The following is an 18,832-nucleotide window of genomic DNA, read 5'->3' as shown; positions in this document are numbered from 1 at the left end:
ATGTAAAGTGTTATCACATTTAAGGTTCAGGGAGGAGATAGTATCATTCTTTGAATTAGGAAGACCTGAGTTTGAATCTAGCCTATGGGAGAGTAGCATACTCTTTCTGATTAGAAAAGGGGCCATGAGACCTACAGTACCTATTTCATAGTTTGCCATGAGTCTCAACTGAGAAAATAGGCAAAAACCACATAATTCAAACTCCACAGATATACAATTGAGAAAACTAAGGCTCAAGTAAAATTTTTTTAACCAAGGCAATAAATAGAAGAGCTGAAATTCTAACCGAAGTCCTCTGATTCTAAACCCAGTATGCTCTTCCACTATACCAATAGCTGAGCCTTATGAGTTTATGGAATTTCAGTTATGGAAAATGCCTTATGCTTTCCCAATACAATGGAGCATGGCTGTAAGACTTTATTATGGGCAAGCAGGAAAGTCATGATTTAGGACAAAACATCTCAAAGAATTTTCCTTTTTCTTCTTGCAAAAATATCCTAAATATTCAACTCATATAAAATCACTTTATTTCCTTTATTCAAGGTAACACCAACTTTATACCCATCCATTCTGTGATTAGATGGATGATGATATCATATCTCAGACCCTTTGAAACTCTTCTAAACTCTTCCTTTAATTTATCCAACTAGAAAAAAATTGGAAACTAAAACTAAATAAATATTTTAAAAAGCTGGAAGTCAAACCAACTAAAATAGCTGTCTCCTTATTGGATGATTTCTCATAGAAACTCCATTTAAATCACTTGGGCCAGCCATGACTCTCATTCCCCTCCAGCCTAAGTACCAGAATTCTTCTATCCTGCCCTGTGTCAAGTATGTTTGTCTCTTTTTCCTCTATCCTTTTTAGCTTCCTTTAATATGATGTCTTCCCTCTTAAAGGAGGGTAAATACTGCCTTCACAAAGCTGAAAGGGATCTCAAGAGATCACCTAATCTAACCTTTATTCCACATAAGAATCCTCTTGATAACATCTCTGGCAGGTGCTCTATCGGTCTGGAAGAATGTACTTTATGTTGTAGAAACTTGACTTATGCACTTTCAAAGATGGGGGTTCTCTAAAGTACAAGACATCTTATTCCATTTTAGATAGCTTACTATTCAAATAAGAATCTACTATCTAGACATGCCTACATGTTTATCCCAGATCTATTCTCTAAGTGTTTTCTTCTTCAACATGTACTCATTTATATAAATGGAAGTCTACTATCAATGCTGGTTCCCTAGTTCCCCAATCCAGAACTCTCATTTTCCTTTCCTTCATTGTTTCTATCAACATGGTTTTACATTTCCTCATCATCCACGTTGCTTTCTTCTGAATGATCCCTCCATTCAAATAATGTTTTTCTTGGTCTACTTATGTAAGACTTATGTTCAATAAAACTTTGTTATTTGAAAGCTGAAACTTACATGAGAGTGTGATACCATAAACTTGTTTTATGTCAGAAAAATAAAAACTTAGGGATAATTTTTATATGTCTATACTAACTCTCATTACTCAAGTTGTTCAAAGTTTTTCAAAGCATTATCTATGGATTAAAAGTTGACTTCTGAAGCTTTATTACTACTACCACCACCACTACAGTATTTATATAGGTTTACAAAAAATTTTCATTTCATTTAATCCTCACAATAGCGCTAGGAGGTAGGTACTGTTATTTTTCCCATTTTATAGTTGAGGAAACTGAGGGGAACAGAAGTGATTTGCCTAGGGTCACACAACTATTCAGAGACTGAAGGCCAAATTTGAAATAAGAACTTTCTTATTCCTGGTCAAGTAGAATACTGAAGATTTGTCCTAAATCACAAAACTAGAGAGTTGTGAAACTGCAATAATCTTTTGTCAAATGACTCCCTGAATGCAATCTTATAATCGTCAACATTCACTGAGAAGAGAAACAAAGATCTTTATATATTAACCATTTACCATGTTTATAAAGAAGAGAGGAAATAATCTAATACAAGGAAAATAATTTTTGTGTGATTGTGAAATGTAGTCAAAGGCTACCATCTACCTTACAGTGGTTGTTAATTAATAATAACTGAAGAAACAATCTGAGCTATATGATTTTTAGCAAAACGAGCAATATAAATGGGTCCCTGGAATCCACAAACAGTCCAAAGACCCTGAATATGTAGTTAAGAGATGCTTATGTATTAAAAATAATTAATCCAAGTAAAACCAATTAATTATAAGAAAATAATAACAAGACTACCAATTTAGGTAATCTGATTTCTAATTGGGGGAAAGATATAGGACTTTTTGAGTTGGGAGAGGGATGAGTAGGTTTAGGGGTCTCTTCCTTTCCCAGATCTGAGAGATGCTGATTGACTGCATTCACCTTTATTTAGGAAACAATAGATGGTTTATACCATCTAGTTTCTCATGGAGGATCTGCAGAAAAACAAAATGGAGGAGAATATTTGTGGTAGTACAAGATGGAGTCAGCATTCATGAGATAGATTCTAATTAGTTCTCTTGATTCCCACATCAAACCAACTCCATTTTGTAGGTGACCATTATTCCATCTTGTTTTCACCACCCAGAGAAGGCATTTAAGATACACAGAAGCTCCATCACTCACTCACTCACTCACATACACATTCTCTCTCTTTTCTCCTTTCTGTCTCCCCCTTGCCTATCTGTCCTGCCCATGGTCTATATTATTCAGCCCTAAAGAAAACAGCCTCAGACCTGATAACATGATTGTGCTAAAGTATTATTAGGTTGGTGAATATAGTCTATAAAGTGAAGTAACTTAAGATTTGGAGAAGAATTTAAGATTTGGAGAATTGTCTGAACGGATAAATCCAGAAATAGTCTGGAACAATGCCCCACTTTTTGTCCCTTTAAATGATTCTAAATTCTCTAATACCATACCTTGAGAGGTGGTACCCTGGGCTCCTCTCGTGGAGGCTGCTCTTTTTCAATCGGACTGGAAGCTGAAGCACTACGTGCTGTCTGATCATCTTCTATTCTAGCTCTCTTCTCCTTACAGATTCCAAAACTGTGCTGTTCTACAGTTTTCCTCTTTGAGATCTCTGGTTCCCTATTTTCATTTCTTATCCCTTCAGGTGACTTGGCAGGTTCTGAGGACTTAGAGGAATGTGAACTCTCCAATCGAGTCTGTGTATTCCCCTGCTTGTGTGTTTTACTTCGAGATCCTTCAGAAAATGAAGCTTTATCTAATGAGGTATACTGTTTATCATGTGACTTAGCTGGAGGAAGCTCACTGTTCTTACCCACGGTGCCTTCAGATGAAAGAGATCCCTCGGATGGTGAGGATGTACCTTTCTTTTCAACTCTTTGCTGGACATTATGACTTTTAACTTTTGTTCCTTCTGGAGGAGAGAGTTCTAAAACAGATGCAACACCAGACTGTTCTGTTTCTGTAGGAGATTGACATGGTTGCTGATTCAGGTTTTTACTGTGGGCATCCTCAGCTATAGAAGTTTCAGGAGCAACAGGAGGTGGATCCATTTTGATAGTTTCAGGTGTACTCTGATGCATTGTCTGGTGAGAAATAAGGCTCTCTCCCACAGGTTGAGAAAGGGTAGAATTTTCATCTTTGAGAGGAGAAAGTGGCTCTTCAGACAAAGAAGGTGACTTTCTTGGCTGATGGATGAGCCTCTCACTCATGGAAGAACTGGAAATTGGAGATGTTTCTGAAGGAACAGGCAAACTAGTTACAAGTGAAGTCTCTGATGTCAGAAGCACTGAAGACACTGAAGAAGTTTCTGATGTCAAAGGCAAATCAGACATTGGTGATGTTTCTGATGTTAAAGGCAAATTAGATACTGGGGAGGCTTCTGATGTCAAAGGTAAATTGGACATGAGGGATGTTTCTGATGTTCCAGGAGAAGTGGACATTGGAGATATCTCTGACATCAAATTTGCATGAAGATTTTCATCAGGAGGCTTTCTATTACTATCTGTGTCAGTGTTTTCAGTGCTGGACACCTCAGAACAAAAAGTTATTTCGAGGGATGCTGGAGTACAGGGCTCTTCTGAAGTGGACTGTGTTTCCCCACCTGGGGATGTCAGACTAGTGGAAGCTCCCTCTGGGCTTTCTGAAGAGAAGGATGTTTCAGAGACACAAGCATTTTCAGAAAGCTGTTCATCAGGATCACTCTGGAGTTCCATATCCACAGCAACACCTTCAGCTGGAAACAATCCTTCTGTGGCAGGAGGAATTCCATGTGTTTCTGGGATACTGGGCTCCTTTGCAGACTCTGGTTCCTTTTCTGATGTATCACCTACAAAATTCATGGAGGAAACAGAAGGGACTGGGGATTCACAGTCATCTAGCTGATCAATAACAACAGCCATTTCTTCCTGGGGGCATTCCAATTTCTCTTCCACCTTAATTTCAATATGAGGCAATGTATCTAAGATTTCATTCATCACGACACAGGCTTCTACACTTTCTTCAATAGGCACTATCTCTGCTTCTTCACCTAGAATTGGAGGGCTCCCAGCTTCTTCTGAAAACTCTGGTTCTGTCTTAAGATTTTCATCCTGGCATTCACAGATAGTGGTTTCTACCTCTTCTGCAACTTCTTCTTGAATCACAGATTCTTCAGGGATCAAAATGTCCTCTGACTCAGATTCGGCCATGATATTCTTAATTGGGACCTGTTCCATGGAAGCACAGAAATCAGTTTCTGGAGAAGGTGGGATTTTTGTGCTTTTGGGTAGGTGCTCTTCAAAGGATGATGGTGTAGAAGGACCAGGCAAACATGAAGACCCATACAAGGAAGTATTTTCATCACCATCACTGTTTTCAACTGAAGTGAGCTTCATTGATTCTTCTCTTGACATACCCAGCCTGAGTAGAAATTATAGACATTAAGTTACTATTCAATTATAGAGAATTAATGATATCAAATGGTTTATTCACAGATACCTTAATTGATAAATTTGAATCTATATATGTTAAGTAAGTACTTAATTTGTTTGGTCCAGGTTTCTCACTGGTTTTTAAAACTGTGACCAAAATTAAACTATATCTCTGCTTTAAGAATGTAGATACTAAAGACTGCATAGATTCTGACTTATTCATCACTATATCCCTCTATGGTACTTTGAACAGACCAAGCATACACAAATCTGTCCATCCTTCCTTCCATCTATATCTATCTATCTGTTCATCTGTTCGTCTGTCTATCTATCTATCTATCTATCTATCTATCTATCTATCTATCTATCTATCTATCTGATATCTATGTATCTAATCTATTTATCCTCTTTTCCCCTGTCCCCCTGCCTCTAACACCTCCCTTTCTCTATCTATCTTAGCCTGGAACTAGGGATGTACTAATTCTCTTAGAGAAGGAACTCTCGATGAAGAGACATTCTCTCTATCAATTTATATCTTCATCTGCTTTGCAACGAAATCTAAAAGAATTACCTGGGGCACTAAGGGTAAGTGTCTTGCCCAGGGGCACACAGTGAGTGTGTGCCAGAGGCACACTTAAACGCAAGTTTTCCTCATTCTAAGACCAGCTTTCTATTCACTCTATCATGAAGGGATCGCAATATCACCAATAATGTGGATTAAAACTTGCCATATCTCCTTTTTTGATAATCATTACTAACATCAGGTTTTCTTTTTTTTTTTCACTGTCACAGTAAAGAAGGTGTTATTATATAATGAATGCCAAAATTAAGGGGAGTAATTTCAGTACTTTAAACTAAATAATCTAATATGTTTATAATCATCTGTCTCAAAGTGCCAGAAAAACTAAGTACATGTTTGAATGGGTACAAATGTAATAGCAAATCATAAATTATCAAAAGGGGAAAAAGGCAACACAAACATAATCTACTACTTTGGCTATATTCTAAGATACAAAGAATATCTGACAACAGAAAATTGTACACTGCTCCTTAGTAGATGTTATGCAAAACATGATTCAGTAATAAAATTTAAAAGAAAAAAATTAAGCTGCAAAAGTGTGAATACAAACTGACTAAACAAGTTGCCTATGTGCCCCTCACACCCTCTTAAAAGGTAATCTACTAGGCTGTGACTTAGCTTTGTTATTTTTATAATGACAAAAACCTGGTACAATAAATAACAGCCTGTGCTTAGAGTAGAATATTTTTATTTTTAATATCTTCGTAAAGAATAAGGAAAAGAGTAGAAGCCCCCAAAGAAAGGTCACAGAGAAGATATATTTTAGCCATAATAACACCCAGGAATGAAAAAAAAATTTAAATGAATAAAAACTTTCATCTTTTATCTAAAAATATTCATCTAAATCACTTTAGTGTAATTAAACATATTTGGACCTCTGATCATTTATCAATCTACTTAAATTAATAAGACTAGGACAAATCAAAAGACTTTGCCAACAAAAGGCAGTCTAAGACAAGCTTTTCAACATGTCCTTACATTTTCACCTTTCCCTAGAACTGGATTTAAAAAAATTCATATATTGGCTTACATGTTTTGTAGCAGGTGAAAAATAACTGACTAGAGTATCAATTTAAAGCAGAATATGTGGAAAGAGAATCCAAGAACAGACCACATAAAGATCATTACTCCTTTGGACTAAGAAAGGAGGGAGAGGAGAAAGGATTCAGCGAACTATATACACTTAAGAATAAGATAGATTGCTATAACTATGTAATATTAGATCAAAGATAGTATATAAAGTAAGGCAATAGTTCTACTATATTCTGCTTAAGTTAGACTACATCTGAAGTACTCTATTAAGTTCAGGTTACTACAATTTAAAAAGGATATAGCCAAACTGGAAGGAGATCAGGCTGAAGAGAAGACTTGAAACTATGAAGCTACAACTCACAAAAGGAAAAGAATAGGATTTTAAATGTCCAAAAATCCATAGGAGATCAGACCCAAGAAAGGAACAAGCAAAAAAAAGCAAGGCTTCAAACTTCAATATATCAATGCACTAATTAGTTTAACAAATGAAGTGAACTGGAAGTGATAATGTAGGAAAGGAACCTCATGCCTAGCATATGGCTCAGAAAAAATAGAACCCAAAAGAAGAGGATAGGTTAGAAATGAGAGAAAGGATTGGGTAAATGGCACTGAATATTAAGATACACTGAAAGCAAGAGGACATGGCCAAGGCCATTTGGATAAAGATTAATGGTGCCTGAAAAAAGATGCAAGGGTTATCACTGAGGAACTAGAAACCACATTAACAGAAAGAGGACAAAGATAAGAAGTTCAGAGGCAAGAAATAATGGGGGGTTTCCATCATAAAAACAATTAATATCTCCTTCCCATCTCAAACCCTCTCTGAATGAAATGAAGTGCTAAAGATAATTGGTGGACATACTGAAATGTGAGGAAGCAGGATTAGTTTTTGGTCTTTCTCTATAACCCCAATCCTTCACACAGTACCTGGAACAGAGCAGGTGCTTATTAATAAAAGCCGACTGATTTCTTGGCTACTCTTTTTCTCTTTTGCTATGATCAAATATATCCCAATAAAGCTCCTCAAAAATGGAATGAGGTAACTAAGAAGGCAAAGGAGTTGAGTTCCTTCTTCAAAGGAGGGCTGAGTGAATACTGGCCAAGTATGTTTGTAAAGGGAATTCTTGTTTAGATAAGTATTGGACAATATGGCCTTTGATGTTTCTTTAAGCTCTGAGATAGGGTGATTCTGCCTCTATAAATTATTTTCATATTAAGAAAATCTAGAGGGAATTTTTTTGGGGGAGGTGTATAGATTAGAGAAGCAATGAATCATCAGAGGACACAATATTCAGAAGTCAAATGTTTTTATAGATCCATAAAGCACAACTAGAACCAAAACACAGCATTTTCAGAGAAGGAAGATTTATTTCAATATAAGAGGAGGAATTTCTAATAATTGCATTTATAAAGATATAATAAGTTGGCATGTGGGGTGGTAAGTATTCTCCTAAAAGTACTCAAAATATCAGGGATGTCATAGAGAGAATTCCTGTGTTAGAAAGAAAGTGGAACTATATAAGTTTCCAGGTACATTGCAACTCAAGAGTTTTATCTAAAAAAACAACAATCCCTAAAATTATTAAGTTAGTTTGGGCTGGATATAAAGACATGGGGTGACCAGCACATGTCAAATAAGCTGGTCAATGATATCAATGGTTAAGTTACTGAGGATTATACTAAATGCTTTAGTGTATCACATACAGATTCATAATGTGCATTTTCATGTAGAAGTATGATAGAAAGGGAAGGAAAAAGAAATCAAATTAATATTTTCTCTGGAAAGAAACTTCAAGCTTATACAAATAGATTTTACAGGCAGACACAAGGCAGGTAGGAGGGAAGAAAGACTTATTAAATACATACTATGTACTAGACAGTGTACTAAAAGTTATAATTATCACATTTAGTCCTCAAAATTTTTTCTCAATTTATTTCCCTCATCACCTTATCTGTGGGAAAATTGAAACACAAATTAGTTAAGAAATCTGCCATGGTTATATGGCTAGTAGTGTCTGAGGCCATGTTTGACTCACATCTTCCATATTTCAGACCTGATGCTCCAGGCACTGAAACATCTAACTGCCTGAGGGCAACAAACTTGAGTCTTGCTTTCAGGTCACTGCTGTGAAAATGACAAGTTAGTTTGTTTATAGTTCAAATAAATCCATGAGGGACTGACTACCACAACAATGACAAATTCAATGCAAAGAATTAAACATGATAGACTTTTAATGAACACCAGTCTATCTGTCAAAATAATAAAGAAAAAATGAAAGCTCAATGGGGTAATACTTTTCAAGTCAATTTCATGGAAAAAAACACATATACATAAACATACATATACATTATACATACAGGTACACACACACACACACACACACACACACACACACACACACACACACACAATAAGGGAAGACATGTACAGGATGAAATGAAAGCCTGTGGCTAAAATCAGTGTTGTATTGTTTAAGAGATTTATCAAAAATTGTTCAAAGAGATGATGTTAGAAGATAGTCAAGAAAGAACGAAGTAGATCAGTAAAGTAAGATGAGATACTTTCTTCTAATTTACCCTTTCCCTTCTAACTCCACAAGAAAATGTAAAAAGTTACAAGGGAAAAACTATTGTTCAATGCCACATACTACAGAGAAAATGAGTAATTTAAGTTAGCTGACATATTCTTTTGAAGTGACATGACTGCCAGCCTTTAGGTCAGTGATGGCAAACCTATGGCACACATGCCAAAGATGGCATACAGAGCACTCTCTGTGGGCACACCACCCCCAAATTTGTTACTAGAAAGGCAGAGGGCCTTGGGCAGAGCTGTTTCCTTCTCCTTCTCCACCATACCTGATGACATTTTTTCACCCTACTCCCACCCCACTTCTGTCCAGTAGCCCAATGGGAGCATATAGCCAGTAAGATGGGTGGCTCACAGCTGGCAGAACTGGAGGGGAGCAGGGAGATCAGACCACTCCCTTCTCCCTCTTCACCTGCACTGAGGGCATTTTTTTCATTTCACCCACTCCTCTTCTCAAAACAAGAGTATTTCCTACTTCCCCTATGTGTGGTAAGGGTGGGGGGTCTCTGGGGTGGGAGAGCACAGAATGTGGTTTCTAAAGTGTTCATCATCAATGTTCTAGACAGCAACTCAGTTGTTAAGATGCTGTTGCCAATAAGAATAGCACAAAACAAAATTAAGTAGTGAACCACTGTGGCATTCAACATTAGCTCCAGAGAGAATGAGAGCTTGAATCATAGTCCTCACTTTTTTTAGTTTTAGAGTAGGAATCATGTATAACCCTGAATGAAACAATTTTTAAATTCCAAGAATAAAAGTGGGAAAAAGAAAAGCAATCATTAAAAATTACATAAACTAATTATGAATTGGCCATAGTCCTCCCCTGGTTGCTCTCAAAAGTAGACCTTCCCATTCTTCAGTCTTGCTATCTGGTTCATGAATAGCCTCTGTCCTTCTTAAATAGATAGTTTACTAAATCAATTCACTAAGTCCAGAATTCCTCCTTCCACAGAAGTATCATGTGCTACAAGGAAAAAAGTCAGGCCTGATACCCAAAAAGAATTCAGTATTTAAACATATATATAGAAAATAAGGCAATTAAATTCAAGTTTAACCTCAGTAATCAGAAGTTAGTGTACAGATTATTCTACATGGAAGGAAAACTAAATCCCATCTAAATTCAGTGGCTAAATGTATATAGACTGAACATATAGTCATTTTATATAGACTGAACAATTCACTTGACTCTATTGACAGTGACCTTCATAAAATGCTTGGTTTGCAGGCATTTTGATCCAACTTTTTATTTTACAATCTTAAATCAATTTTATAATCATTAGAGTATATAAATGTTCTATGGAATTACCTTTTAAAGCACAATCCCACCCCGCACCAAATCAAATCCTCAAATTGTAAGAGGTGAACACAAAAAACAAAATAAAAAAAATATATATATATATAAATATAAGTAGAAGAGAATTAGTCCCATCAAAAATAACATTACTTTTGCAGTAGGACATTTCTATAAACATGCATTAATTTAATTTTTACTTAAGTGCTAAAAGTGTATGTTCATATTCAGCACATCTGGAAAAAAAGAGAATCTAATTTTGATTTATGATAATATAAATAAACCTAAAACATTTACTTCTGATGTGTTTATTAATGGAAACATTTCAAATACAAAGAAATTTTTTTTAAATAGTTAAGAAAAATCAAAACTGACTCCCAAAATAAGATCCCATGTGCTATTTTCAACTGGGAGAAAATTTTTATGGACAAGTTATACACTCTTGGAAAAAATTTTAATGGGAATGCTGACACGCCACTATAATTTTACCCACAATTCCTTAAACAAGGAAGTGCCTGCCTTTTAGCAAAAGTTTACTGAATGATACAGCATGAGTGTGCTATTATTTAAAGCAAAGAATTTTATTTAATTTCCCTCTAAAAGAAATGGAAAACAAAAAAGCCTTAATACTTACTTTTCTCCATAAAACCTTTCAAAGAATTTCTCTTTCCAAGGTTCTGTTTTCTTTTCCTTTTCAATTTCTTGCCTTAACCGCAATTGCATTTCTGGGGTAAACTCTCCTACAAGACAAATAAAAGTGATCCTACCTCTTACACTCTGTCAAACATCACACACATATTAAGCAGCAAATAGAGGATTCAAATCTAGGTCATCTTTGTTCAAATCCACTGACTCGAAGGAGTCAGATGGAAGCTTCTATAGTCTAGACCTCTAGAGGTTAAGATGCCCACTTTGAGGCAGTGAGGAAGCGGATGAGTCAGATAGAAACTGAAACAAGACAGGTAGGTCTCTTCTTATCCCTAGCACTAGACAAGGGTCAAGGATTAGCTTTTGGCTCATTTCACACAATCTTCAACAGAAAAATATATCATAGATACGATCAAAGATCTAGAGTTGGAAGCAAATAGATCCACTTCTTAATTTTGCAATTGGACAAACCAAGGTCCCTGGAAGTTAAACAACTTTTCCAAGGTCATAAAGGCAAACCATTCCAAGTTGGATTTGAAACTAGGAACTTTAAAATTCCAGAGTCAATGCTCTTCCATAGGTTGAAAACATTAGGAATGTCCCTTTGTCATCTGTTACAACAGAATATGACAAAATAAATTAAAGCATATTCCAAAAGTTTTGATGAATTAAGAAATGTGAGAGAAAACACAAAATCCAGATAATTTTGGAGATACAGTTGTGTCAGATACTTCAGTGCTTCAAAGATGTATATAATGTTGGTGTGGATACTCCCTTCACTGAACAGGCTGCAATCCCATAATAAATTGTCTTAGGATGATAGGATCACAAATTTAGAGATGGAAGGGAATTTAGAGCTCCTCTAGTTTAACTCTCGGACTTTACAGATGAGGAAGTTGAAGTCCAAAGAATGTAAATGGCCAAAGATCACACAGGAAGTGAAAGAGGTGGGATTGGTGTCTTTGTGACAACCTTAGTAGACTACCTTTATAAGCTGCTTCCTAATTCTTTCCATTTAAAATTAATCATCCTATGGCCAAGTTGGTAATTAACCATCAAAAACTTAGCTAGGTTGGTACTTCAGTGACAAGCAGCAAGTTCAGTGTCATTGTCTTTCTATTTAAGTGGGACGTGCCAAAGATTCTCTTTCTGGTTGTTTGAGAAAGCCAGGTAAGTAGTAAATGATTTCCATGCTATGATGAGTCAGTAGAGTAAGATTTTAAGACTTGTTATCACATAATAATAATAAAAAATGGAAATTTACCTTCTGCTAATCGCTGTTTCCATCCTTGTGCTGCATATGCAAAGAATTCATTATTTAGGGCAGAACTACTGAGGCGTAAAACTCCATCACTTCCCATCTAGAAAATAAGCCAATAAAAATGAGATACAATAATCAGCAAGATGTTCAACTAAGATTACATAGAAATAAACTAAAAATCCCAGTTAAGGAAAATGTGGAATTTATCCAACAGAAGATAAAGGAAAGGAAAAGTAACAAAATAAACAGACTAGTATTACAACCTTGCATTTTTCCTTTCTTAAGATCTCTCTCTCTCCTTTTCCTACCTTTCTAACTACTCTTTTTCATTTATCTTTGTTAAATCCTCATCCAGGTCATCATTCGTATGAACCATGCCTATCCTAGATACTCTTCTCTTTTCCCATAATATACTATTATGTTTGGTCATCTTATTAGCTCTAGGGGATTCAGCTATCATCTCTATGAATGTGATTCTCAGATTTATTTGTACTGTTCTAACTTCTCTTATTCTCCTCCAGTCTCTTATCTCCAATTATCAATAGGCATTTCAAGGCATTTGTTTCTTAGACATCTTAAACACTAAAATGTCAAAAATTGAATTCATTTTTCCATTTCCCTATGAACTCCTCCCATTTCCTAACTTCCCTATTGTAATGAAGGGTTCCCCAGCATCTTCCCATTTACCAGGGCTCACAAACTGAACATCCACTGACTACAGTCATCCTCTTTCATCCTCATATCCATTTGGTTGTTAAATCTTATAATTTCCTGTAGGTGCCCCCTTCTGTCCTGTATTATTGCCTCCACTCAGGTGCAGGTCCTTACAACTTCACACTTGGATTAATATTATTATTAAAAACCCTTACTTTCCATCTTGGAATCAACACTGTATATTAGTTCAAAAGCAGAAGAAAGGTAAGAGCTAGGCAATTGGGGTTTAAGTGACTTGCCCAGGGTCACACAGCTAGGAAGTGTGAGGCCAGGTTTGAACCTAGGACCTTCTGTCTCTAGGCCTGGTTCTCAATCCACTGAGCCACCCAGCTGCCCCCTATAAAAAGTATTGTTTACTCTCCCCCACCCCCATATTCCATCTGCTATATCTGCAACTTTGCAGAGCCTGTGTCCCAAGCTTGGATCTTTAGCTCCCTTCTCACTCTGCTTAGGCTCCTGCATGAGGTTTTTCTTGACCTCCCTTGTTTACTGCCCACCCTCTCCCAGCAATGATTAACTATTCCCCAGATCCAAAAACTAATTTTTATTTACTGTGTATATATATTTACTTATCTGTGGTACATGTTTTCCCAACTCCAAGTAAAAGGTTGTAACCTGAGGACTGGCACAGATTCATTTTTGTCTTTGTGACTGCATCTAATTTTTATCCAAATAATCATTGTATCCCAAGGGTCCACAACATAATAGAATAACTGAATCATAAATAAACATGCCTCAACCAACCAGTGCTTAGAAAGTTGTGTAAGGGAATAAATAACTTCGTATAGGAATTTTATAATCTTGAATCCACTTTCCTGTACCCATTCCTTAATTCCCTAACATGGTCAAAATCATGGAATGAAGGAATGATAACTTGACAATCAAAACTAGAAACAGGATATGTAATTTCTGCATTGGGAGAGAGGTTTGCTTCCAGGCAGGAACTTCTTATACCAATCCCTATAGTCCTGAATCCATATTACCCTAGATTTGAAAATCAAAGAAATCACAGACTTGGAACTTAAAAGAATTTTTAGAGTCAATTTAATCTTAGATTTCTCATTTTAACAGGAAGCTTTCCCATTAAGATCCAAATTTAAAACTGCCCAATTTAATACAATATATCAGTTCACTTTGTTATCAAGATTTGAAGTGTTAAATAAATCTGTCATGATGGGACAGATGACACATGCAATACCAGTGTTTTGAATAAGTAACCTAATATTTCCTTCATGTCAATAAAGCATAGCAAGAAAGAGAGGCATGAATTTAAAAGCTCAAGTCCAGCTCCCTCATCTTCTCCATTTTACAGTCTTCTCCAACACAATTTATGGAGAACCACAGAATTGGGATATGGCTATTGAACTAGAGAAATAATTACTACAACAAACAGTATGCTTCAATATAATTGCCAAGTGGAAATTTCACTTTGCTGTCAAGTGACTCTGGATATATTCTGAGAATGATATGAGAATTTTGGGTCCCTAGATACAAGAGGTTAAATATGTAGTTTTCACTGGATGCCTGGAAAAGCACCACAGGAAAAAAAAATTCCTTTTTTAAGAACACACACACACACACACACACACACACACACAAAATCAGCCTTCATAATTTCTGTCTACAGAGACAGCACAATTAAACACCAGGGTGAAATTAGACTTTGGAGAAACATGCCAATAAAGCAGTTTTTAAATACACTATTAATTTTTATGGCCTTTAAGAAACACTGTCCAATAGATACAATGTGTTAATGAGCTGGAACAACAAACATTTCTAGAAAGGTTTATTTTTTATTCTATGGGGCTTTAAATTCCTGTCTCTCTGATTAGGCAGACTGTAACACTCATTTGAAATACAAACAGCTCTTTTATGAAGAAGTCACATGAGAATCATTGAGATGTAATTTTTCCTTTTTAATTAAGAAGAGAAAAGTATTGGTCATACACCATTGATTGTTTACTTAACAGGACATAGAGATGTCAAATACTGCCAAGAAGAAACTTATGCAACTATGAACTTCTTCAAAACACTCAGCTTCTACACTGCTAACTGTATCACACCATGAACCCTTGTTGTGAACTTTGACTTTGTGAAATGTCACTATGCTAACAATTTAAATGGTTAATGTGATTCTTTCCAAACATAAACTGAATAATTTTCTTATTGATAGAGCCCTATTATCTTTAAACTGCAGTGAAAGTTCATTAATATTCCTTAAGCATTATAACTGACATTCCATTAGCAATTAATAAGTTTCCAATGTTTTATATTCCTTAGATTTATCTTAATTTGCTTTACTCGGCTTCATAAGGGAAGCAACAGGGCACTGAGGAAAATAGGATCACATTTTGAGTCTGAGAACCAGATTTTAATTTTACTTCAGTTTCTTCCCAACTTCATGACTTGAGGGAAAGCATGTCTAACTATCCTCTTTTATAAAGCTATTGCATTGGACAAGGTGATCTTTACAGTTTCTTCTAGGTTTAAATCCTAGGGATATCCTTACATAAAGGAGATATAGTAGAAGAGAAGAACGAATATTGAACTGTAAAGTCAGAAGACCTGTGCTGGTATCCCAGTTCCACTAAGTTTTAGTTCTTGGACTTTTGATCAAGTCACTTTACCTCAATTTCTTAATTGGTAAAATGGGAGATGTAAAACTGAAAATGATTCCAGTTTCTAATATTCTGAAGGTATCATAAATTTGTTTTGTATTTTTAGCACTAAAAATAATAAGTTATTTGACTTTTGCAGGGGGAATAAATAAATTTATAATACAATGCATCTATTAAAAGCTCCATAAGTTAAGCAAGATAAAGTGACTGGGAAAAAATGCACCCCAATCATCCAAATGTTTTCATCTGTTATAAAAGGGTTAGTGAGTATGAAAACCAAAGTATCTAAATACAAAATTGAACAATAAGGTGAAAGAATAATAATTTATGCATTGAATTATTCTTAAGCTAAAACATATACTAGCATAAGTATGTAAAAGTAAATAAAGAATTACTTCAAGGGGGCACTAACTAGTGGCAGAGGTTGGGAAAAGTCTAATGAATGAAATGGCAACTGAACTCAGGTTTGAAAGAAGTTAGAATTTCTAAGAAGCAAAGGTGAGTAGAGAACACATAGATGTGGTGGACAGTCTGTCCAAAGGAGACCTAATGCCATGTCATATTTATTAGGACTGAAAAGGTAGATTAGTACAAGATTATGAACCCAGATTGTGAAGGTTTTAAATGCTAAACAGAGGAATTTGTATTTTATCCTAAAGGCAAGAGAGAGAGCCACTGGAGCTTCCTGAGCAGAAGAGAAACAAGCTCAGACCAGGACCTTAAGCTTATTCACTTGGGAGCTTTGAGGATGATGGTGGGAGGAATGAATAGAAAAAGGAGAAAAGGTAAGTAAAACAATTTGTATAGCAATTGTCTAGGCAAGAGGTAATGAGGATCTGAACTGGTAAACTGACAGTTTTGTGAATGGAGAGAAGGGAATTAATGCAAGAACTTTTATAAATAATCAACAAAGATTAACTGATTGGATATGTAGAGTCTGGAGTTGAGGATTATTAATAGCAAGGTAAAAGAAAAAATAGTAATCTAAGATAAATTGTGTGGTCTATAGAGATATTTGCTAGCTTTTTCAAAGTTAGCCATTATGATCAAGGCAAATGGGCTAAGTAGGCAAAACTTTGATATCCTTAGGCTCTTTGATAAGGTTCACACTTACCACACACTATTCCCTTATTTCTACCAGTTCCTCAGGTGTGCAGTAACCCCCCCTTAACAAAATCATCTCTCAAAAAAGGATCAGTCACTTATGTTTGGGTCTGAATTTAAATAAATGTGCCATCTCTCTCTTTCATTTGGGTCCTTGTAATTTCAAATCTATTTTTATAAATAAGAAAGAAAGGCTTTTCGCCCCCCCCATCAAAATGAAATTTAGACAAAAATGAACATGTCAGGGAGATATATTCTTAAAAATAGTGGGATCTTTCTGTACCCCTGAAATTAGATTATTGAGATAACAGAAGAAACAATCTATTTTTGGTGCTATCTAGAAACAGAAATATTCAGAAATTGCACATAAAGAAGGGTACCTTATTACAAGGAAAAATTCTGGTTATCTTTAGTAAGCAAAACTGAAAAAAATTTATGTTTTGATAGGTGCCATTTGACAACATTTTCCTCTAATATAAATTAAAGTGAAAATTAAAGCTGAAGCAGCAAAGCAAATATTACAGCATATATCTCTCCAACTACAAATTGATGGCTTTGGACAAAAATGAAAATATTCTTATCCAACCAGGACAAGTCATTAAATTTCAATGTACTAGAGGACCAACAAAGATTAGGAGAAAAATAAAGTCAAGTTATCTTTATTACAGTTATAAGAGTAGTGATTGAGGATCTAAGAAGAAATCACAAGGTTTTATTTTTCCAACTCAAAATTAAAAATTTATTCTTCAAGCAAATGACCAAGAATCAAGAGTGGTCTAGCACTTGTGATTACTTTGACCTTAGAGCAGGATCTCTATGACTCAGGCCAGAGCTAGGAACTGCCCTTGCTCAGTAAACTAAATTACACAGGGGTTCAACTCCAGGCTCAGACCAGAATTAGGCTGGCATTGAGGTCTGTCACCCAGGAGGATCAGCTTCCAGGCTCACAAAAATACCTAACCTAGCAATGTAATCACTTTGTCAGAGAGAAATTATAGCTGAGATCCTGGACACAGAGATCACAAATTTAGCCTCTAGGCTCAGACCAAGAATTGACAGGTCAATAACTTGGTTACTCTAATCTTGTTGAATTTTCCACATAACTAACAAGGACTGAGTCCACCAATCTATCTACTAGAGTGCCTCCAAGGGTAAGTCAGTAGTTATGTTTACTAGATCCAGCCTGGGGTCTGAAGTCTGGATAGTTCAAGAGGACAGAAAGCAGAGCACACCACAGACCAATTAGATCACTTGGAGCCCACCAAGTTTGCTTATTGTATTAGCTTGAAATATCTATTTTCCTTGAAGAAAATAATAACATCCTATAGTCACAAAAAGTAATAGCAAAACTCTAGAGAATGTAAAAATAACAAGGTCCTAGAATTTCACAGAAGATGGCCATAATATTAAGTTGCAATCTGTGAAGTAATGTTGGAAGAATGAGCAAACAAACAAAAAGACTCAAATAATAAAGAACAATTATAGTGGTAGGAAGAAGATAATTATTCTTAAACATCTATAAGCAAAGCCCTTAAATAAAATCAAAGTTTCACCATAAAATTTTAAATCCCTAAAAGAAATGAAAAAAAATTTAAGCTAATAAACATATTAATGAAATATAAATATAAGTGAAAACAGAATCTACTAAGCCCTTCTTGAAAGAAATTCCAATAGGAAAGCTTCCAGGAACATCATAGACAAAATCTAGACCTTCTAGGTCAAAGAAAGAACCATCAGCAAATCACAGAAAGATTTTCAAGTATTGAGGAAACAAAGGATCACATAAGCTTTAGCAGCTACCACGAAAAAAAGGAGCAAAAGAATATATTTCAAAAACATGTTTAAAATTATGAATAATTTATTCAGAGAAACTGAGTATAACTGCATAGAGCAGATGACATTTCATTTTTTAAAAGGACTAAGAATTCCTGAATAAAAAAACTGAGTTGAGAAAATTGTTATCTCACAAATTGAGGAGGTGCCCCCCCCAAAAAAAATCAGGAAGGGGAGGTAGGGAAGGCAGGAGTCACTTGAACCTAACTTTCACTTGAACTGGTTAAAGGATGGTAGAAGATATTCACCCACAGAAAAATTCAGGATAGAAATACATTCACCAAAATGAGGAAATAAGAAGTAAAGG

General features: G+C 35.5%; 1 protein-coding gene across 10 annotated transcripts in view; it reads right to left on the bottom strand.

Moving 5' to 3' along the window:
• Window positions 1–18,832, bottom strand: part of ASXL3 (ASXL transcriptional regulator 3) — a 245,000-nt gene that overhangs the window by 9,108 nt on the left and 217,060 nt on the right. For all 10 annotated transcript variants that reach the window (XM_007487186.3, XM_007487187.3, XM_056823860.1 and 7 more), the window contains 3 exons: window positions 12,260–12,356; window positions 10,982–11,087; window positions 2,899–4,846 (listed from right to left, as the gene is read on the bottom strand). In XM_007487186.3, the coding sequence (XP_007487248.2) occupies window positions 2,899–4,846; window positions 10,982–11,087; window positions 12,260–12,356 (2,151 nt within the window). The remainder of the gene's footprint in view (window positions 1–2,898; window positions 4,847–10,981; window positions 11,088–12,259; window positions 12,357–18,832) is intronic.

Source organism: Monodelphis domestica, chromosome 3 (genome assembly GCF_027887165.1).
Source record: "Monodelphis domestica isolate mMonDom1 chromosome 3, mMonDom1.pri, whole genome shotgun sequence".
Taxonomy (NCBI): domain Eukaryota; kingdom Metazoa; phylum Chordata; class Mammalia; order Didelphimorphia; family Didelphidae; genus Monodelphis; species Monodelphis domestica.
The sequence above is the reverse complement of the archived record's forward strand: the minus strand, read 5'-3'. Positions and strand labels throughout refer to the sequence as shown.